This window comes from Phacochoerus africanus, chromosome 4, assembly GCF_016906955.1.
Source record: "Phacochoerus africanus isolate WHEZ1 chromosome 4, ROS_Pafr_v1, whole genome shotgun sequence".
Lineage (NCBI taxonomy): Eukaryota > Metazoa > Chordata > Mammalia > Artiodactyla > Suidae > Phacochoerus > Phacochoerus africanus.
In genome coordinates this window covers 67,346,681-67,370,128 of record NC_062547.1, presented here as the reverse complement: position 1 = coordinate 67,370,128, position 23,448 = coordinate 67,346,681, and the positions used below count along the sequence as shown (strand labels likewise).

The 23,448-nt window shown below is 46.5% G+C and overlaps 1 protein-coding gene across 1 annotated transcript in view; it reads left to right on the top strand.

The window, feature by feature from the left end:
• Nucleotides 1-23,448, top strand: part of MUC16 (mucin 16, cell surface associated) — a 71,849-nt gene that overhangs the window by 45,103 nt on the left and 3,298 nt on the right. Inside the window, exons 34-47 of the mRNA XM_047776965.1 lie at nt 2,586-2,710; nt 2,805-2,872; nt 5,865-6,037; nt 8,043-8,078; nt 9,031-9,096; nt 11,108-11,229; nt 11,338-11,405; nt 12,381-12,553; nt 14,130-14,260; nt 15,030-15,097; nt 16,198-16,346; nt 18,595-18,758; nt 19,273-19,340; nt 22,733-22,914. Coding sequence (XP_047632921.1) covers nt 2,586-2,710; nt 2,805-2,872; nt 5,865-6,037; nt 8,043-8,078; nt 9,031-9,096; nt 11,108-11,229; nt 11,338-11,405; nt 12,381-12,553; nt 14,130-14,260; nt 15,030-15,097; nt 16,198-16,346; nt 18,595-18,758; nt 19,273-19,340; nt 22,733-22,914 — 1,593 coding nt within the window. The remainder of the gene's footprint in view (nt 1-2,585; nt 2,711-2,804; nt 2,873-5,864; nt 6,038-8,042; nt 8,079-9,030; nt 9,097-11,107; nt 11,230-11,337; nt 11,406-12,380; nt 12,554-14,129; nt 14,261-15,029; nt 15,098-16,197; nt 16,347-18,594; nt 18,759-19,272; nt 19,341-22,732; nt 22,915-23,448) is intronic.

Genomic DNA, 23,448 nt, shown 5'->3' with positions numbered 1-23,448 from the left:
TGGAGGTTTAAGCCAAAGGTGCTGGCAGGGTTGGTTTCCTCTGCATCCTCTCTCTTTGGCCTGCAGATGGCTGCCTTCCTGCTGCCTTTTTCCATAGTTGTCCCTTTGTGCATTCCTTCCCATGTCTCTATCCTAATCTCCTCTTCTTGTAAGGAGACCAGTTCATATTAAGTTAGTTCCACCCGGTGGCCTCATTTTGACTTAATTATCTCTTTAAAGGCCCTGTCTCCAAATACAGTCATCTTCTGAGGGACCGGGGCTTCAACATATAAATTTGGGGCGGGGGGACACAATTCATTCCAAAGCATATACACCTTATACTTTAATTCTCACAACCATGAGACTTTGATCCACTTTGGAGTGGAGGAAACTCAGACTCAGGCTACCAAGCCACAGAGCAAATAAGTAATAGAGCACAGAGTTCCTATAACTCTAAAACTCTGTCTCACTCTCCACACTACTGATACATCAGTCAGTTTATTCCAAAAGACATGCTGGGTTTTGGTGCACATCTATGATGTACTGGTTCATGATTAAACTCCCTTTGCATTCCTAGCAAACCCTGTAGTGAGACCCCTGTAGGTTTTCAAGAATCAATTGTTGGAATTCCTATTCTGGCTCAGTGGAAACAAACCCAACTGGTATCCATGAGGATGCAGGTTCAATCCCTGGCCCCACTCAGTGGGTTAAGGATCTGGCATTGCCATGAGCTGCGGTGTAGGTTGCAGTGTGACTCATATCTGTCATTGCTGTGGCTGTGGCTGTGGTGTAGGCTAGCAGCTGCAGCTCCGATTTGACTCCTAGCCTGAGAACTTCCATATGCCTCACCTGTGGCCCTAAAAAAAAAAAAAATTTTTGCCCTCGCCTTAGAGGTATGTTATTTCAACACCCTCAAACTGTCCTTGGGTCCATTACTGGTCTTTTACATCATAGCATCTTCCCTCATGCCTTTCAGCTACAGCAGGGTTCAGGACTCCTGAGGTCCAAAACAACTGTTTTTCCAAATAAGAAAAAGAAAATAAGTCAAGGTCATTCTGTGGACTGCATTTATTTATCACTCTCCAGTTCTTGGAATCGTTCCTGGAGCCTGATAGGACCAATTCAATGTGCATGGAAAGAAGGCAAGGTGGATACATGGAAGGAAGAAGTGACAAGGGGAAGGAGGGGGAGAGGGAAGATGGATGAGCTGATGAGAGGCAAAAAAAAAATGAATGGAAGAAGGAAAAGAGAAGGGAGGGAGGATGTATAAACAGATGCAAGGAAGGAAATAAGAGAAGAAGGGAAGGAAAGAAGATAAATGGAAGGGAAATGGAGAGAGGGAGCAAGGAAAGATGAATGGAAGAAAGGAAGGAATGAAGGAAAGATGGACAGAAGGATGCATAGAAGGCAGGATGAATGGGAAGAAGGAAGGGAGGGAAGGTGTGAGGTAGGAAAGAATGATGTATGTGTGTGTATAATGGATGGATGGATGGTTAGAAGGATAAATGGATAGATGGGTGGAAGAAAGGATGGAAGGAAGAAGACGAAAGGACAAATGGATGGGAAGAAATGACAGAAGGATAGAAGGAAAGATGAATAGAAGGGAGCCTGGAAAGAGTGGTGCACAGAAGGGCGGAAGGGAAGAGAGAAGGTAAACTTTTCTCCCAGAGGTTTTGTCTTAATCACTTAGCTCCTGCACCGCTTGTCTATTCTGTAGTCAAGTCAGGGAGCCTCTGGTCTTAACAGCATCCTATGTTCATCTATTCTGCTTCTCCTGGGGTCTACACAGGTCGCCCCCCTCTACTGATCAGTCTGTGTCCTTTTACAAAAACTAAATTCTTGAAACTTCCTAACAACCTTGGAAGTCAGGATCATTATTATATTATCTTACACAGCAGTACCTTGAGATGCAGAAAGGCTGGTTATAGCTGCTAGACTGTTGTGTCTTTTTTTTTTTTTAATTTCTGTGACTCCACCCATGGCATATGGAAGTTCCTGGGCCAGGGACTGAATCCAAGCTGCAGCTGTGACCTACAGTTCCTTTAACCCACTGCTCTGGGCCAGGGATCAATCCTGAGCTTCCGCAGAGACCCAAACCGCTGCAGTCGGATTCTTAACCCACTTTACCATAGGAGGAACTCTTGTTGGGTCTTTTTAACCAATGCATAGAAGATTTGCACACTTGGCTGTAATGTATATATACATTATTTTATATGTATTTATATATATAATATAAATATATAATATATAAATTACATACTTATAGATAATATACATTCATTTATATATAAACATATATGCACGTATATAGAGACAGAGGCACAGAAAGATGGAGAGTGGAAAAACTACATGTCTGGGGTCATCAGTGCCTTTCCTCCTGGGAAAGACACCAGTGTTTTCACAGAACCCTCCACACCTACATCAGGGTGCAAATGGCCCATCCTGCATCCTCAGATCATTAAGCCTGCCCTTATTTGCTGCTGGAGCTGTTGCCATTAAGTGATAGGTTAATCGGGAGGAGGACCCAGGACCCTCAGAAGCCCTATCCTGGGATGGATGTGGGGACCCCTCCCATCGAGACTTGGCTCTCTCTGTACCCATCATAGCTGGGGAGGTCAGCGAGGAGCCATTCACGCTGAACTTCACCATCGACAACCTGCGCTACTCAGCAGACATGGGTCGTCCTGGCTCTCTCAAGTTCAACATCACGGACACCCTCATGCAGCACCTGGTGAGATGCCTGCTTCTCCCTCTCACCCCTTCATGCCCAACCTATGGGCTAATGCCCACCTGTGATCACCACTGGCTCTCTCCTTCGTCTCCAGCTCAGCCCATTGTTCCAGCGGAGCAGCTTGGGTGCCCAATATGCAGGCTGCAAGGTCACCTCGCTAAGGTGAGAGCACCCCTACTCCCATGGCCCATGGACTCCTAACTGTGGGAGCTTCTTCCCCCCAGATACAGTGGGATATTCTTTTTTTTTTTTTAATGGTCTTACCTGTAGCATATGGACATTCCGGGACCAGGGATCAAATGGGAGCTGCACCAGGGGTCAAATGGGAGCTGCACCTGCAACCTATCCTGCAGCTACAGCAACGCAGAATCTTTAACCCACTGAGCGAGGCCAGGGATCAAACCCACATCCTCACAGAGACAACGTCAGGTCCTTAACCCACAGAGACAACATCAGGTCCTTAACCCACGTGAACTCTCAGTGGGCTTTTCTCAGAGGGTTCTTTCCTATATCCTGCATTTTTTTATATTACATTATTAATTTTTCAAATTGCAATAGAGTAAAAATAGACATAGAATTTGCCATGTTATCCATCTTTAAGTGTACAATTCAGTGACATCAATTATATGCACAGTGTTGTACAACCATCATCACTCTCTGCTTGCAGAACTTTGCATCACCCTGAGCAGAAGCTCTGTACCCACTGAGCCATTAATCTCATTTTTCCTGGTCAATCTGTGAATTGCTAGTATTTGTGAAGCACTTTTCATTCATATTTTCATTCACCTGACACTGATGTACAGCCTCTGAGGTACCAGGCACTAGTCCTGCCCACATCTCGTCCAGAAAACTGATAGCTTGCATGAGAATAAATATCTAATAGAAGTGGTTTCAAATGCTGTAAGAGCATAAATAGTGATGGGAAAGCAGATTTATCCAGGGGGACAGGCCTTCCTCTCTGTGGAGCTGACCTTCTTTCTTTTTTTTTGTCTTTTTAGGGCTGCACCTGCAGCATACAGACGTTCCCAGGCTAGGGGTCCAATTTGAGCTGTAGCTGCCAGCCTACACCACAGCCATAGCAACATGGGATCCAAGCTGCATCTGCAACCTACACCACAGCTCACAGCAATGCCAGATCCTTAACCCACTGAGCGAGGCCAGAGATTGAACCTGTGTCCTCATGGATACTAGTCATGTTCGTTATCCACTGAGCCATGATGGGAGCTCCTCTGGAGCTGAATTTTGAGCTGTCTTCCAATTTAATAAGATTTAACTGTGAAAACTGTTCCAGACAGAAGGAACAGCATGGGCAAAGGGCCTCACGTGGGAATGAGCTTGGCATGTTCAGTGAACAGCAAGGAGGCCAGTGTGGCTGGAGCAGAGAGCAAGGGCGAGGGAGGAGCTGAGGCAATCAGCAGATTCTATGCTACATAGGGTCTCGGGGGGAGTTGATTTTTTTTTTTTTCTTTTAATGGCTGCACCTGCAGCATATGAAAGTTCCTGGGCTAGGGGTTACATCTGAGCTGCAGCCGCCGCCCTTTGCCACAGCCATGACAACTTTGGATCTGAGCTGCATCTGTGACCAACACCACAGCTTGCAGCAACACTGGATCCTTAACCCCCTGAGCGATGCCAGGGATCGAACCCACATCCTTATGGAGTCTGTGTCGACTATGTGGCTCTTAACCCACTTAGCCACAATGGGAACTCTGGGAGTCGATTTTTTTAATTGTGGTAAAATGCACATCACATGAAACTTACCATCAGAACCATTTTTAGATGTACAGTTCAGTAGCATTCAGTATAGTCACATTATTGTGCAACCAGGCTCCAGAACTTGAAAAACTGAAACTCCGGTGTTCCCATTGTGGCTTTGCAGTAACAAATCTGACTATTATCCATGAAGACATGGGTTCGATCCCTGGCCTCACCCAGTGGATTGGAGACCCTATTGCCGTGAGCTGTGGCAAAGGTCACAGATGTGGCTTGGATTCTGCATTGCTGCAGCTGTGGCGTAGGCCAGCAGCTGCAGCTCTGATTCTACCCCTAGCCTGGGAAATTTCATATGTGTCAGGTATGGCCCAAAAAAGCAAAACCAAAAAAACAAAAGCCTGAAACTCCATATAGCTCCCCAGCTTTCTCTATCCCTATATGTGGACCATATATAGAATTGTGGCCCACCATTCTACTTTCTGTTTCTATGAACTTGACTCCTCCGGGCACCTCCTAGAAGTGAAATAATACAGTATTTGTCTTTTCATGGTAGGCTTAATTCGTTCAGCATAATGTCCCCATGGTTCATCCATGCTGCAGCTTGTGTCATCATTTCTGTCCTTTGAAGGCTGAGTAGCATCCTTCCAGATGGAGATACCATATTTTAAAATCCATCTTTTGGGACTTGGGTTTTTTGTTTGTTTGTTTTTTGGCTGTATCATTTTATTTTTTTAACTTGGGGTTAGTAGATGCAAACTATTGCATTTGAACTGGATAAGCAATGAGGTCCTGTTGTACAGCACAGGGAACTATATCCAATCATTTGTGATGGACCACAATGGAAGATAATGTGAGAAAAAGAATGTATCTATATGTATCACTGGGTCACTTTGCTGTACAGCAGAAATTGATAGAACATTGTAAATCAACTATAATTTAAAAATTAAAAAAATAAATAGGGACTTAGATTTTTACACAAAGCAAGCAATGTTCTAGGTGCTGGCAGTTCCGTGTGATAGCAATAAACTATACTGTCCCATTCCCTGACCTCATGGAGGTCACCGTCTAGAGGGAGCAGGGACAAACAATATATGCTCACATAGAAGGTCACCAGGGGGATGGTGATGGGGGGATCCCAGGGCACTTGGGAACCAGAAAAGGTCCCCGACCCAGCCAGGGAGAGTTCTTGGAAGCAGATGAGGCATCTAAGTTGAGATCCGAAGGATGATCAGGAAACTACACAGGTAAAGAAAGAAGGGGAAAAACTTAGAGACCAAAGTGACTGCATGTGCAAAGATCCTGAGGTGAGAGTGTGGCAAGATGGAGAAACCATGCATGGTTTCAGCAAGACTGGAACACAGGCAATGGAGTGTGCAGTGACCACAGGTGAAGAAGGGCCAAGTGGACTGCATTCCCCAAAGGTCAACCTCTCCTTCCCCAGGTCTATGAAGAATGGTGCCAAGACAAGGGTGGATATCCTCTGCACCTACCGGCCGCCTCCCAGCAGCCCGGGGCTGCCAGCCAGACAGGTGTTCCATGAGCTGAGCAGACAGACCCGTGGCATCACCAGGCTGGGCCCCTATTCTCTGGACAAGGACAGTCTCTACCTCAATGGTGAGTGGTTCTCAGCCCACCTCACCAGGTCCACCCTTCTATCCAAGAAGGGTCTCCACTGACCAGGCAGTTCTCTTGGGGACACCCTGAGACAAGCTGGTGTCGGTCTCAGCTCCACACTGAACTCACGTGGCCACCCTGCAAGTCAGGTCCTTGATGAGATCCATTTTACAGATGAAGAAACTGAGGTTCCAAAAGGTTTAGGTAATTCACCCAAATGGCTATAGCTAGAGAGTGGCAGAGTCAGGGCACAAGCCCAGCTGTCAGCATCTAACACTATGTTCCATTCTATATATTGAACTCAGCAAAGAGTCTTTCTAGTGGAAACTTAGGAGGAAAAAACCCCGTATCTGTCTCCTCTCCCCACTTCTCACTTTTGATCAGGATGAGTGGCTCTCTTGGTTTGGTCCCCTCTGCCAGGAAGGAGGGAAGGCACTCTGAACATCTAGGGGGTCCAGGCTTCAGACACATTGGGCATCAGCCTAGAATCCAGTAAGAAGCAGTGTTTGAAAGGGTGATGCTTCGCTTTGCTATACAGCAGAAATTGACAGAACATTGCAAATCAAGTATAATTTTTAAAAAATTTTTAATTTAAAAAAAGAATGGATGACCCTTAATGGGGATTCTGAGGGGCAGCACACAATTTTGGTGAGGTTGACTGGAATTAATTCAGTTTCCCTCCTCTCTGTCTCCAATCTGAAAATAGAGTGTGGTAACTCACGCTTTCATATCACTGTTGCCCCATCAGGTGGGCAGGGAGACACTCTGGTCCTTTAGGACCCTCATTTTATTTATTATTTTCTTTTTTGCAGTTTTGAGGGGGGTTTTTGGTTTGTCTGTTTGTTTACTTTTTGGCCAACACATGGCACATGGAAGTTCCCAGGCGAGAGATCAAATCAGAGATGTAGCCACTGGCCTACACCACAGCCAGAGCAACGCAGGATCCGAGCCGCATCTGCACCCTGTGTCACAGCTCATGGCAGTGCCAGAACCTTAACCCATTGAGCCAGGCCAGGGATCGAACCTGCATCCTCACCAATACTAATCAGGTTCGTAACTTGCTGAGCCACAATGGGAATTCCCAGGACCCCCATTTTAGCAAAGAGGAAAAGATAAGTACAGAAAAGGGAACCGTCTACACCCACAGTAGGTATTTCACCTATCTAGGTCCTCATGTTCTTCTGGGTGCACATTTTTTCCCCTTTGCCTTGACCACTGCTGAGGCCAGTTTAGGATTCCCCACTTGTAAACTGCACAACTTACATGTTTTATTGTGGTCACTCATTCACCCAGCATCTACAACAAGCCAGGAGTTGTGTCTGGTTTCAGGGACAGACAGACTCCCTAAGCATCTTATCCTAATGTAAACTCCAGTGGAGCAAAGACTTTGGTTCAGCCGTATAGTCCCCAAATGTAAATGGAACCTGACACAGTGTAAGCTTTCCATAAATATTCATGGAAAGGAAAGAGAGATTGGAGGGAGGTTGGCAGGACAGATAGTGGGGTGAATGTATGTGTAGCAGGAAAATGTGCCAACGTACATGTGAAGAGTCTTGTCAGAGGCTTGCCGGAGAGATGGGTAAGGAGAGGTCCTTTCTTTCTTCCGTCTTTCCTTTCTTTCTTCCTTCTTTCCTTTCTTTCTTGCTTTCTTGTTTTCTTGCTTGCTTGCTTTCCTTCTTTCCTTCCTTCCTTCTTTCTTTCTTTCTTCCACACCTGAGGCATGCAAAAGTTCCCAGGCCAGGGATCAAAGCCGTGCCACAGCAGTAGCCAGAGCCACAGCAGTGACAAAGACAGATCCTTAACCTGCTGAGCCTCTAGAGAACCCCGAAAGGCTGGGAAATCCTTTATGGTGGAGATGACATTTGAGTCTAATCCTAGAAGATTCATAGATGCTCACCTGGCACAGAAGGAATGGCATCCAGAAAGGAACCTCACACGGACAAGGGCACTAATACCTGGGCTTATTCCTCTGCCTCCCCTTAATGTGTGACTTTTTTATTTCCAGGTTACAATGAACGTGGTCCAGATGAGCCTCCTACTAGTATGTATCTTTTTATCCACTGCCCATTTCAGCCTCCAGTGGTCTTGAGCCAAGCTTTTCTTCTCACTGACAGAGGGAGCTTGCCCCAAAACCCAGGCCTGTTTCCTGAGTTGGAGGCAGGTGTCAATGGGGGGGACACCTAGGTCTCTTTGGGGACCTGCAGCCATGGGTGCAGCCACACCCTTCCGGGTTGAAGGAAGACATGTGAACAAGCATTCTCTACAGAAATAAGGGCTGAGATCAGATCATGACCTTGTGGTCCATGGCTCCTGATAACACAGTCTCTTCTAGGGACCACAGAAGGGGCCTCAGTGTCAAGCTGCAAACTCTGGTGGCTCCTCAGTGGTTTGGCCTTTTGTCCATTCACTCATCCAATGGTCATGTCTTCTATATTTTCACCCATTCATTCTTCCACCCTCCCAGTTACACCTTCTTTCAGACCCTCCCTTCCTTCCTTCCTCCTTTCTTTCCTTCTTCCCTCCCTTCCCTTCCTTCCTCCTCCTTTTGTCCCCTCCTTCCTTCCTTTCCTTCCTCCCTTCCTTCCTTTTATCCATCCATCCGACTATCCTTCTGTCCATTCACCTAGTTCTCCTTTTTCTGTTCTGTCTTCCCATTCATCTCTCAATCTTTCTTCCTTGTGTTTATTCCTCCTTCCTTATCTCGGACCCTCCTTTTGTCCATTCATCCTCCTTTATTCGGGTATCCCATATGTCATCCACATTTCTGCTCCTCCATCTATCTTTGTATACCCACTCTTGAGCTCTTGGATTCATTTCATTCACAGGCTGGCTTTTCCCTCAACTCACAAATCATTCCTTCCCTCACTCTCATTAATGGTACACCTATGAATGGTTGTCCTTGGAAAACCACTTGTGGAGCCCAGGTGAGGCTGGGGGGCTTCTTCCTCTCTGTGAGGGGCTCCATCTAACCCTGATGACTGCCCTTTCGACAGCTCCTGAGCCAACCACCACACTCCTGCCTACATTATCAACATCTGTGCAACCAGAATCCGCCACAGGTATCGTGGGAGCCCCTTTTCCTCCCAAGATAAGCTCTCTAGCCCCAGACATCCACCAGCTGATAGAGCTGGGAGGCCAGGGTGTACAATTCTGGCTTTAGGGCAATCATGCCTGATTAATACCAACAATTCAATCTAATGCTGGCCCTCATGAAGCCCCCAGTCTTGTCGGATTAACAGACTATTTTAACACAATGTGGGCTGTCTTGGGAGGAGGAACCTGGCACAATTTGGAAGGGAGGGGCTTTCTGTAGAAGAGTTCACCCAACGTGGGTCTTTAAGAAAAAGTAGTAGGGGAGTTCCCATTGTGGCTCAGCTGTAACAAACCCAGTTAGTATTTATGAGGACGTGGGTTCGATCCCTGGCCCAGCTCAAGGATCCAGTGTTGTGGTAAGCTGTGGTGTATGTTGCAGACATGGCTCAGATCCCACCTTGCTGTGACCATGGTATAGGCTGGTAGCTGCAGCTCCAATGTGAACTGCTCCTAGCCTGGGAACTTCCATAGGCTGCAAGTGCTAAAAAGCAAAAAAGAAAGGAAGGAAAGGGAGTTCCCATCGTGGCTCAGTGGAAACAAATCTGCGAGTATCTATGAGGATGCAGGTCTGATCCCTGGCCTCGCTCAGTGGGTTGAGTATCCGGCATTGCCCTGAGCTGTAGTGTAGGTCACAGATGCCACCCAGATAATGGCGTTGCTGTGGCTGTGGTGTAGGCTGCCAGCTACAGTTCTGATTCGACCCCTAGTCTGGGAACCTCCATATGTCATGGGTGTGGCCCTAAAAAGACAAAAAAAAAGGGAGGAAGAAAGAGAGAAAGGAAGAAAGGAAGAAAGAGGGAAGGAAGAAAAGCAAAGAAAAGAAAGAAGAGGAAGGAAGGGGGGAGAAAGGAAGGAAGAGTAGGAGCCACCCAGGTAAATTAAATAGGGGATGAAAAGTTTTCCTGGCAGGTGGGACTCCATGAGCAAAGTGTCAGTGGTCAGAAATAGCATAGTATATGGGAAGAATTAAGAATTTGTTTTTCATGAAGCATAAAATTTACCCTGGAGTAGGTAGATGAATGAAGCCCAAAGGTTGGCAAGAACAAAATTGGGAAGGACTTTGAGTGCCAGTCAAGAAGTTTGAACTTGGAGTTCCAGTTGTGGCTCAGCACTAATGAACCTAATATCCATGAGGATGTGGGTTCGATCCCTGGCCTCACTTAGTGGGTTAAGGATCCGGCATTGCCATGAGCTGTGGGGTAGGTTGCAGACACGGCTTGGATCCCATGTTACTGTGGCTTTGGTGGAGGCTAGCAGCTGTAGTTCTGATTTGACCCCAAGCCTGAGAACCTTAATATACCACAGGTATGCCCCACCTCCAAAAAAAGTTTGAACTTAGTGCTGAAGGCCCTAGGGAACCAGAGCAGTGGTGACACTAGTGAGATTTTCATTTAAGGAAATTTCTTCTAGCGTTCAGAGTAGAGAACACCCTTCAGACAGGGAATCCAGTGAGTCTTCTGGGGTGTTGGTCCAGGTCAGAGAAGACAGGACCTGAACTGGGACAGGGTTGGAGAGAAGGGATGTATATGGAAACCATTCTGCAAGTAGAACCCATGTTAATTGGAGGTGAAGGAGGAGAAGCTGAGAAGACGACTGGTTTTGACTCACGTGACCACGTAGTTGGGTGGAAGAGGAAACATCAGGTTACATTGAATGGCAGGGCTCTGATGTGGCCCCAGGCCAGCTCTCCTTTTGGTTTGTCTCTTTTTGTTGTTGTTGTTCTTTAGGGCCGTACCTTGGGGCATATGGAAGTTCCCAGGCTAGCAGTTAAATCAGAGCTGCAGCTGCCAGCCTACGCCACAGCCACAGCAACGTGGGATCCAAGCCACATCTGTGACCTACACTGCAGTTCACAGCAATGCCGGAAACTTAACCCACTGAGGGAGGCCAGGGATTGAACCCACATCCTCATGGATACTGGTCGGGTTCATAACCAGCTGAGCCACAATGGGAACTCCTCCTCTTGTTTTGCTGCAGCTGTGGGACACAACCTGAAGACCTTCACACTCAACTTCACCATCTCCAACCTTGTGTATTCATCAGACATGAGCCATGGCATGGCCATGTTCAACTCCACCAAGAGGGTCCTGCAGCGCCTGGTGAGATGCTGGTTCCAGGCACCCCTAGTGGGATCAGCCCTCCCACCCCCCAACTTCTCCCTCAACCCTGTCCTTTTTCTGCTCATCATCCTTCTCCTACCTCCCCAGCTTGGATCCTTGCTCCAGAAGAGCAGCCTGGGTACCTTCTACTCAAATTGCAGACTGATCTCCCTCAGGTAAGACCTTTTCCTGAGCATTTGCCAGTAAGGACCACTTTTCGTGGCCATCCCTTTCTCAGTCTTCCCACTGACCTCCCATTTGCTTCTGCCTCTTTCTGGCCTCACATCCAGAGGTTTCAAGACCTCTCTCTCAAGAGTTCCCATTGTTTTTTGTTTGTTTGTTTTGTTTCTTATTTTTTGGTCTTTTTGGGGCCGCACCCACAGCATATGGAAGTTCCGAGGCTAGGGGTCCAATTGGAGCTGCAGCTGCAGGCCTGTACCACAGCCACAGCAACACCAGATCCAAGCCATGTCTGTGACCTACACCATAGCTCACAGCAATGCCAGATCCTTAACCCACTGAGCAAGGCCAGGGATCGAACCTGCATCCTCATGGATGCTAGTCAGGTTCACTAACCAGTGAGCCACGACGGAAACTTTCCCTGACTAGTATTCTTAACCCATGAGGATGTCAGTTCAGTCCATGGCCTGGCTCAGTGGGTTAAGGATCCAGCATTGCTGCAAGCTATGGCATAGGTCACAGATGTAGCTTGGATACAATGTGGCTGTGGCTGGCAGCTGCAGCTCCAATTTGACCACTAGCCTAGGAACTTCCATATGCCTCAGATGTGGCCATAAAAAGAAAAAAAAATCATTTAGGGACATAAAAAAGGCAGAGACAGGAGCTCCTTTGTGGCGCAGTGGGTTAAGGATCTGATATTGCCGACACAACAGCTCGGGTCAGTGCTATGTGGCAAGTTTGATCCCTGGTCCAGGAACATCCACATGCTATGGGCTTGGCCAAAAAAATAATAAATGAATGAATAAATAAATAAATAAAATTAGAAACTAAAAAAAAAAAGGCAGAGACACCATTATTAACAGGATGCCATGGGAGAAACCAAAAAAAAAAAAAGACCTCTCTCTCTCTCTCTCTCTCTCTCTCTCTCTCTCTCTCTCTCTCTCTCGTTCCCACCCTCCCTCTCTCCCCAGACCTGAGCAAGATGGTGCGGCCACTGGCGTGGGTGCCCTCTGCACCTACTACCCTGACCCCACGGGCCGCAGACTGGACAGAGAGCAGCTTTACTGGGAGCTGAGCCAGCTGACCAACGGTTTCACCCAGATGGGCCTCTACACCCTGGTCAAGGACAGTCTCTTTGTCAGTGGTGAGTGTTCATGCTGAACTTAGATTTACAGAGATCATTAGTCGCCCCATTCTAGTTTATTTTCCTCTTTAACAAGGCAGCCCAAGTTGTATGGGGGAAGCACCCTCACCAAACCTCCGTGGGGATGGTCTCTCCTGTCAATTCAGGTAAATAACACAAAATCCTTTGACCAAATTAATGTAATGGATTTTAATTCAAAACCAAAATGTATGGAGTTCCTGTCGTGGCTCAGTGGTTAATGAATCCAACTAGGAACCATGAGGTTGTGGGTTCAATCCCTGGCCTTGCTCAGTGGGTTAGGGAATCTGGCATTGCCGTGAGCTGTGGTGTAGGTTGCAGACGCAGCTCAGATCCCACATTGCTGTGGCTCTGGTGTAGGCCAGCAGCTACAGCTCTGATTCAACCTCTAGCCTGGGAACCTCCATATGCCGTGGGAGCGGCCTAAGAAATAAAAAAACAACAACAACAACAAAAAAATGTCTGACCCATGGGCTCTCTTGGGACAGAGGTTCTTCCATGTGAGGCCCCTCCATGCCATTGTTTCTCATTGCTCCACCCCAGAAGACACTCAGCAATGTCTGGAGGCATTTTTGATTGTCACAACGGGGGAGGGCACTACTGGCATCTTGTGGGTAGAAGTCAGATATGTAGCTAGTATCCTCCAATGCACAAGAGACCCTCACCATGGAGAATTACACAGCCTCAGAGTTCCCACTGTGGCTCAGCAGGTTAAGAACCTGACATAGTGTCCATGAGGATGCGGGTTGGATCCCTGGCCTCTCGGTTAAGGATCCAGCATTGCTGCAAGCTACAGCATAGGTCACAGACGTAGCTCAGATCTGGCATGGTGTAGGCTGGCAGCTGCAGCTTCAACTTGACCCCTAGCCTGGGAACTTCCATATGTCTCAAGGGCAGCCCTAAAAAGACCCCCCAAAAAAAAGAGTGCTTCCTGGAGGAGGATAGAGTGTGCCTGCCTGAAACTGTTCTAGTCATTGGATATGAAAAGAACAAGATAGGAGGTCTCATTGTGGCTCAGCAGGTTAAAAACCCCACATAGTTCCCGTGAAGGTGAAGGTTTGATCCTTGACCTCGCTCATTGGGTTAAGGATCCAGCAGCATTGCCATGAGCTACAATGTAGCTGTGGCTTGGATTCAGAGTTGCTGTGGCTGTGGTGTAGACCTCAGCTGCAGCTCCAATTCAACCCCTAGCCTGGGGTGTGGCCCTAAAAAAAATTTTTAAAGGAAAATAAAAGAAGATAGGTGAGTTCCCGCTCTCGTGGGGCCCCAACTTAATGGCTCCAAGCAGGAATAGGAGTTTTCCGGGAAGAGGGTGGAAGAGCATTCCTAGAAGTAGGAAATGCATAAGCACAAGCAGAAAAGCTCAACTTGGGAGATTCCTTATAAAATTCCACTTTTCTTCCTCTACAGGGTGACTTTGTACTTGGGAGCCTGTATTGTCCCCAACACATGGGCCTGATTTTGGTTGATAAGATAGGAAGCAGGGGCCCCCTGGGCTACCCTACCTCTGCTAAAAGCTGAGTCTCTGTCTGTCTTTTCTTCCCCTCGATGGCTCCAGGCTATGCACCCCAGACTTTATCTCTCCAGAGCGAGTACCAACTAAATTTCCGCATCATCAACTGGAACCTCAGCAAACCAGACCCCATGTCCTCAGAGTACATCGCCCTGCTGAGGGACATCCAGGACAAGGTGGGGTCTCTTTGCCCTGAGTGCCCCTCTCCTTCCTCAGCCTGACCTACACCTACTAAGTGACTTTTCCACTCTTCACTTTGCCTACATGTTCTGGGTTCTCTCAGATTCCAGAGGTGGTTCCCCAGCTGCCTCCCCATTTCTCAGATGGGCAAACTGAGCCTCAGAAAGAGGAGCACTGGGAGTTCCCACTGTGGTGCCAGGGGATCAGCGAGACGCAGGTTCAATCCCCAGCCCCGCATAGTAGGTTAAGGACCCCAAGTTGCCTCAGCAGCAGCATAGGTCACAAGTACAGCTTGGATTTGATCCCTGGCCCCATAACTCCACATGCCCCGGGGTAGAAAAAGGAGGAAGGAAGGAAGGAGTTCCCATCATGGTTCAGTGGAAATGAATCTGACTAGCATCCATGAAGACAAAAGTTCAATCCCTGGCCTCACCCAGTGAGTTAAGCATCCAGTGTTGCCATGAGCTGTGGTATAGGTCACAAATGGCTCAGATCTGGTGTTGCTATGGCTGTGGTGTAGGCTGGCGATTATAGCCCCGATTAGACCCCTAGCCTGGGAACTTCCATATGCCGTGGGTGCAACCCAAAGAAAGAAAGAGAGGGAGGGAGGGAGGAATGGGAGCATTGTGCCTAAGGTCACACAGTGAGTTAGGGCCAGAGCCAAGATTGGAACCCAGGCCTTCCTGGCTTCAAGGCCTGTGTTTGTTCTCCACTGGCTCCAGGGGCTCGCTCTGTTGCACCCACTCTCCCTACCCTTTATTCCAGGTCACCAAACTCTACAGAGGCAGCCAGCTGCAAGACGTATTCCGCTCCTGCCTGGTCACCAACTTGATGTAAGTTTAGGAGAATGGGATGTTTGGCTGAGCTGGCAGCTTGAATCTCAGAGCTCCTGTTGGCACATCCTTGAACCAGAAGTCATTGTCATGGTGCCCATTCTTCCCCATGTCCTTGACTGCTAATCTTACCGTCTTCTTCCGTAAATCTTTGGAGTGCAGGAAGAGGATTAACCTCTTGGAGCCACCACCCCCCTGCCCCCACCTCCTTCTTGGGAAATACAACTTTTAGCTAATAGCGGTCCAATAATAACACTTACCAGGGTCAGGGTCCCTGCTGAGTATTTTGATGCATGATCATCTCATTTATTTCTCATAACATCCCCCGTGAGGTCAATGCAGTGCTCGTCCCCATTGCTCACGTGGGAAAACTGAGGCTCACAGATGTGAAGGACCCAAGAACTGTCAAAGTTAGGTTTGAACCCACGTTTCTGAGGGATGGCGAGAGAAACTAGGACATCTACTCTAGAGAAAGGGAGGATCCTGGGACGCAGTGCTAACTTTGAATATTACCAAACTTCAGGAGTTCCCATCGAGGTGCAGAGGAAACGAGTCCAACTAGGAACCATGAGGTTGCAAGTTTGAACCCTGCCTTTGTTCAGTGGGTTAAGGATCCAGCGTTGCCGTGAGCTGTGGTGTAGGTCACAGATGCGGCTCGGATCTGGTGTTGCTGTGGCTGTGGTGCAGGCCGGCAGCTGTAGCTCCGATTATACCCCTAGCCAGGGAACCTCCATATGCCGCGGGTGCGGCCCTAAAAAGACAAAAAAAATTTACCAAACTTCAGTTCCATTGTCTTTAACATGGGTGTAATTATAGTCATAGCTTCCACAAGAGGACAGAGAGGGAATGTGTAAGTCACTTCTTAGAGGTGCACAGTAGACATTTGTTATTGTTATTGTTACTGTTATTGCTACTGTTATTGCTTCTATTCCCAACTCCTGGAAGCCTTTCCCTTTTTGGTCTCTTCTCTTGCCTGGGCAAAGAGGCAGTCAGATAATCTGCCACTGCTTGCCCCTATGTCTTCAGCTGTATAAAGTGAGAACTCAGGAGACACTGCTGGTGTTGAGTACTGGCTGAGTTTCCATGGTCTCTGTTCCTAGGTTGGATTCCATGTCAGTCACCGTCAAGGCTCTGTTCTCCTCCCGTCTGGACCCCAGCATGGTGAAGCAAGTGTTTCTAGACAAGACCCTGAACGCCTCATCCCACTGGCTGGGTGCCACCTACCAGTTGATGGATGTGCATGTGACAGGTGTGAGATGGGGTGAGGGATGGGTTCGTGGCTGGAAGAGTTTGTTATGTGAAGATAGGGCTTCTGCAGGGGAATGCAGGGAGGCTGCAGAGGAAAAAGAGGAGGGATGTCTGGAAGCCTGTATTGATGATTCATGGCAATGTGTCATCCAGTAGGAGGCAGGAAGGAAAAAATGCAGTGAAAATACCCATGGAGATGGTTATTTTACATGCCAATTTTTCTAACCCAGAATGTGAAGGATCCTGAGTTTCCTTCTTGCATCACACGTTGATTGATTGATTCATTCATTCAACATTCATTTAATGAAAGTAAATAGGCACTCATGATACACTGTGATAATTGCCATAATAAAGGAATTTCTTTTTTTTTTTTTTTGGTCTTTTTTAGGGGTGCACCCACAGCATATGGAGGTTCCCAGGCGAGGGATCCAGTCGGAGCTGCAGCCACCAGCCTATGCCAGAGCCACAGTAACTCAGGATCCGAGCTGCATCTGCAACCTACACCACAGCTCACAGCAATGCCGGATGCTTAATCCATTGAGCAAGGACAAGGATCGAACCTGCATCTTCATGGATGCTAGTCAGGTTCGTTAACCACTGAGCCACAACAGGAACTCCAATAAGGGAATTTCAAAAGCCTTTGAGAGCCACAGGAGGGATATGCAGCTCTCTTGAAAAGTTTTCTGGAGGAAGTGATGAAGAAACTGATATCTGGGAGTTCCTGTCGTGGTGCAGTGGTTAATGAATCCAACTAGGAACCATGAGGTTTCGGGTTCAGTTCCTGGCCTTGCTCAGTGGGTTAAGGATCCAGAGTTGCTGTGAGCTGTGGTGTATAGGTTGCAGACGCGGCTCAGATCCCATGTTGCTGTGGCTCTGGTGTAGGCCAGTGGCTACGGCTCCAATTGGACCCCTAGCCTGGGAACCTCCATATGCCATGGGAGCAGCCCAAGAAATGGCAAAAAGACCAAAAAAAAAAAAAAAGAAAGAAAGAAACTGAGACCTGAAGAACAAGACCTAGTTGGGGGGAAGAGATGGGGGGTTGTGTGCTACATGTGTTTATAATCTAGAAAGAACATAACATATTAAGGGACCTCATTGCCCATCCATTCTAAATGTAATAGTTTGCATCTACTAACCCCAAACTACCTGTCCATCCCATTCCTTCCTCCTCCCCCTTGGCAACCACAAGTCTCTTCTCCATGTCTATGAGTCTGTTTCTGCTCTGTAGAAAGGGTCGTTTGCACCATATTTTAGATCCCACTTATTAGTGATAACATATGGTATTTGTCTCTCTCTCTCTGACTCACTTCACTAAATAAGAGGATCCTACCATATAGCGGAGGAACTGTGTCCAATCTCCTGGGATAGAACATGATGGAAGATAGTATGAGAAAAAGAATGTCTATATATGTATGATTGGATCACTTCGCTATATAGCAGAAATTGGCACAACATTGTAAATCAAATATACAATAATTTTAAAAATACAAAAAAATTTAAGTTTGAAGTGGCTGGAGCATACACTTTGACATGAGCGATGTGGCAGCTATGGATAAAGATGTGGGTGGGGACTTTCTGGGGCCCTGGAATGGTTTGTGGAGGAAGAGGAAAGCATATCCTCTGGGGGCTGCATGGAGAATGGATAGGCTGAGGAAAAGACCAGAGGCAGAAAGACACATTAGGAACCTAGGTCAGCAAAGGTGTGATGGATGCCCACTGGGATGGTCAACACCTGTACCTGCTGACTCTGCCCCAGAGCAGCCCATTGTCCTCTTCCCCACATCCTAGTGAGCTCTAGCAATGCCTGGTGGACAGACAGGCAGATGAATGGGGTTCAAGATGGACTGGCGGAGGGAGGGTCTTCTGTAGCCTGCTTTTAAAAACCCAACTCAGTCCACATTGCCAGGAATAAGCTGAATGGCTGTAATGACTTCTTTGTTAAAAACTTCCCCTGGGAGTTCCCTTCATGGCTCAGCGGTTAACAAACCCTACTAGGATTCATGAGAATGTAGGTTTGATCCTTGGCCTCACTCAGTGGGTTAAGGATCTGGCGTTGCCATGAGCTGTGGTGTAGGTCACAGACACAACTCAGATCCCCCGTTGGTATGACTGTGGCATGGACCAGCAGCTGCACCTCCTATTTGGCCTCTAGCCTGGGAATTTCCATATGCCGTGGGTGCAGCCCTAAAAACAAACAAACAAACAAAAAATCCCCTGATGGGGACTTTCATACTTTCTTTTTATTCTAGAAGTGGGGCCACCAATTCATCTACCAACAGACCAACCGACAAGCAATCCCAGCTTCCAGAACTTCCAGCTGAATTTCACTGTCACCAACCTACTGTATTCCCAGGACATAGCCCAGCCAGGCACCACCAGATACCAGCAGAACAAAAGAAATATTGAGAATGCGGTGAGAATGGGGTTGTGTGTCCACCCTGTTCCCAGGGAGAGAATGACCTATAACCACTGGTAGTCAGAGGGTGACTTTTTTTTCCTTTTTTATCCTCCCCACAGCACATGGAGTTCTCGGGGCCAGGGATCAGGTCCAAGCCACAGTTGTGACCTATGCTGGATTGATTTAGCCCAGATCCTTTTAACCCACTGTGCTGGGCTGGGGATCGAACCTGTGTCCTGGTGCTGCAGAGATGCCACTTGTTCCCATTGCACCAGAGAGGGAACTCCAGAGGGTGACTTTTTGTAACAATTCATGAAGACAGGCTCTTGTTTCCATTTTACAAATTAAGAGACAGGCACAAAGATTTGGTTCATTTGCTAGCGCAAGGAATACTTTGGTATATATACCTGCGCTAGTATTTTTGAGACAAGAGAAAATAGAAGGGGAATTGTGCTCATTGGCTGGTTGGCATTCTCTGATGCTATTGGGCCATGGATTCTGACCAAGGAAGTGTTACCCTATCTTTCAGCTCAATCACCTCTTCCGGAACAGCAGCATCCAGAGTTACTTTTCTGACTGTCAAGTTGTAGACTTCAGGTGAGTCCCAACTTAGGGCCTAATCCCTTTGGAGACATTTGTTGTCCTTAAGTGAAGGTGTCCCCATGTCCTAGGTTCTCAGTTCCTAGCTGCTATGCAAGAGAGCCCTAGGAATGTAGTGCTATTACCTAAACATCAGCTTGTTCCTGAACCAGTGGGCACAACTGGCTAGAAATGCAAGAGAGCTTGTGTAAACTTCAGCAGGCATGAAGGTGCCTGGTGCCAGGAGCCCTGAAATATGGAGTGTAGCATTCATGTTTTAAGAAATCGGCTATTAGAGTTCCCATCATGGCTCAGCAGGGTAAGAACCTAACATAGTATCCATGAGGATGCAGGTTAAATCCCTGGCCTCCCTCAATGGGTTAAGGATCCAGGGTTTCCGTGAGCTGCTTGTACATTGCAGACATGACCCGGATCCTACATTGCTATAGCTGTATGGCTACAGCTCCCATTTGACCCTAGACTGGGAACTTCATATGCCACAGGTGTGGCCATAAAAAGAAAAAAAAAAAAGAAATTGTCTATTCATGTTTGTTTTAATATCATTTAAAGCACAACCATTTTTCATTTTGATGAAATCCAATTTGTCTATTTTCTCCTTTGGATTCTTGTGCCTTTAGTACCACATGTAAGTAACCAATGCCTGATCCAAGGTTGTGAAGATTGATTCCCATGTTTTCTTCCAAGGGTTCTGTAATCTTATGTTTAGATCTTTAATTTATTTTTGGTTGACTTTTGTATCTGTTGTGATACAAAACTTCCTCCATTTTCATGTGGATATCTGGTTGTCCCAGCTTTATTTGTTCAGTAGCCTATTCTTTCCCTAATATTATAAAACTTCTGTTGAAAATCAGTTGTCTATAACTGCATGAATTTTCTTATAGACAATTTTATTCCATCGATCTATATATCTATCCTTATGCCAGTGGCAGTGCTTTGTAGTTTAGTAGTAGGTTTTGAGATTGGGAAGTGGAGTTGTCCAACTTTGTTCTTTCTCCATATTGGTTTGAGGCCCTTGCAATTCCATATTAATTCTAGGATAAGCTTATGAATTTATGTAAAAAAGACAGCTGGGATTTTGATAAGTATTGCATTTAATCTGTAGATCACTTTGGGGAGTATTGTCATCTTAACAACATTAGATCCCTAATTCATGAACATAGGCTGCTTTTCCATTTATTTAGGTCTTTTGAGCAGAGTTTTGTAGTTTTGTTATTGTTGTTTTTGTCTTTTTGTCTTTTTAGAGCCACACCTGCAGCATACAGAGGTTCCCAGGCTACGGGTCTGATCAGAGTTGTAGCTGCCGGCCTACGCCACAGCCACAGCAATGTGGGATCCAAGCCACATCTGTGACCTACACCACAGCTCATGGCAACGCCGGATCCTTAACCCACTGAGCAAGGCCAGAGATCAAACCTGAAACTTCATGGTTCCTAGTTGGATTCATTTCCATCGTGCCACGACGGGAACTCCAGAAATACAACATAGATTTTTACATACTGTTCTTATATCCTTCAATCATGCTGAACTAATAGGATTTTGTGTGTGTGTGTGTGTGTGTGTGTGTGTGTGTAGTGTTTCTTGGGATTTTCTATATACAATGTGAGATCATCTGCAAACAAAAAGTTAACATCTTTCCCAATCCAAATGCCTTTTATTTCTTTTTCTTGCCTAATTGGCCCCATAAGAACCTTCAGTATAACATGAGTAACAAATGAGATGAGGGTAGATATCCTTGTCTTGCCCTGGTCTTAAGGACAAAGTTTTCACTCTTTCCACCATTAAGTATGAAGTTAGGTATAGTCTTTGCATGAATGTTTTCAGGTTTTTAAAGTTTCTATCTATTCCTATTTTGCCAAGTTTTTTTTTTTTAATCATGAAATTGTTATATTTTGTCAAATTCTTTTTTTTTGTCTTTTTTGCTATTTCTTGGGCCGCTCCCGCGGCATATGGAGGTTCCCAGGCTAGGGGTCCAATCCGAGCTGTAGCCACCGGCCTACGCCAGAGCCACAGCAACGCTGGACCCGAGCCGCGTCTGCGACCTACACCACAGCTCACGGCAACGCCGGATCGTTAACCCACTGAGCAAGGGCAGGGACCGAACCCGCAACCTCATGGTTCCTAGTCGGATTCGTTAACCACTGCGCCACGACGGGAACTCCTCAAATTCTTTTTTGTGGCTATGAAAAACATGTGGTATTTGTCCTTTATTCTATTATTGTATTACATTGATTTTTTTTTTTTTTTTTTAGATATTAAGCCAACCTTTCAGCTAGAGAAAGGTTTAAGACTTTCTCAAGCCTTCCCTGGGCATGCACACAGGCGGTACTTTTGCAGTCTTCTAGATCCCCAGGAATACACTGAAGCCTTTCAAAGCCCCCTGTAGACATCTCATTCCTCAAATTTACCTTTTAATTTATTGGCTGCTTCAACTCCCTGCCTGCCTCAACTGGTATTGCTGTCTCAGCAGATACAATGTAAAACAATTACCACTGATTGTTTGTAACAATGCTCTGGGGATAGGCTTTCCTCACTAAACAAGCTCTGACTCAAATAAAGACAAGCTCTGGGAGTTCCCATTGTGGCACAGCAGAAACGAATCCCACTAGGAACCATGAGTTTACAGGTTTGATCCCTGACCTCGCTCACTGGGTTAAGGATCTGGTATTGCCATGAGCTGTGGTGTAGATCGCAGACTCGGCTCAGATCCCGTGTTGCTGTGGTTGTGGTGTAGGCTTGTGGCTATAGCTCCGATTAGACCCCTAGCCTGGGAACCTCCATATGCCACGGGTTCGGCCCTAAAAAAAGACAAAAGGACAAAAAAAAAAAAAAAGACAAGCTCTGAAAATGAGACTTTTTCAAGGAGCTGCCAGATAGGTTAAATAGTGGCAGTTCAGTGGGGGTGGGCCTTTTGGGGAACTCTAAATCTATTACAATTTTCAAAGTTGAGGTTCTTATGAGAACAGGAAGGGGATTGTACAAGTTATAATGCCATTCAACTGTTTTTCCTTGATTAAATATTGCTTGGATTGTTGCAAGCCTTTAGTTAATTTGTAGACTTCTGAAAAAGTTGCTTTTTACCATGTTTGCCAGTGTTCCCATTGTTTTTATGGATTCTCGGAAGTTCTTACTGCAACACCTCAAAAATGTTTTCCCTGTGGCTATTTATAAATTAATTCAATTAAATAAAATGAGATATTCAGCTTCTCACCCACAGCAGCCATATTTTAAGTCCTCTATAACAACATGGGGTAAATAGTGACTATATTGGATGGTGCAGACACAAGTGTTTACATCATTGCAGAAAGCTCTCTTGGGTGGAACTAGAAGCAAGGAACCTAGAATTGGGGTAGAATTCCAGATACCCATGTTCATCCCCTATGTCCTTCTAGGTCTGTCCCTGACAGCAACCACACTGCGGTAGACTCGGTATGTTACTTCTCACCTTTGGCTCGGAGACTGGACAAACGGAGACTGGACAAAGTTGCCATCTATGAGGAATTCCTGCGGCTGACGAAGAATGGTACCCAGCTGCAGAATTTTACCCTGGACAGGAACAGTGTCCTTGTGGACGGTAAGACTCCTGGTCATTGGGATAGGAGTGTGCAGTTCCAACTTCCTCATATGGGGACTTCCCTGGAAATCTGGAGACTGGGAGAATGGGTCAGCATTGAACTTTCCTAGGCTGGCAGGAGATGACCTAGTCCCACAGGCTTTACCCACTGTTGAGGGAGTAGGAAGGACATCCAGTGGGATATAAGAGACCCTCACCTTCTAGACAGCACCATGCAATGGAACTTTCTGCACTGGTGCAAATGTTCTATATCTGTGCTGTCCAGTGCATAAGCCACATGAGGCTACTCACTATAATTGAAGTATGGCTACTGTGACTGGTTTTTATGGTTATTGATTTTTAATGGTACTATCAATTTTTAAAATGTGACTCGATTCAAATTAGTTTTAATTTACAGTGGCACTTGTTGATGCTTATACTGGACATAGGACATCATAAGAATTTGCTTGGGGAAAGGCTGTATAAGCAGGGACCTGAAACCCTCTCCTGTTACCCAGTGGGTGCTGTGTGTCCCTACCTTCATCAAGTCTATAT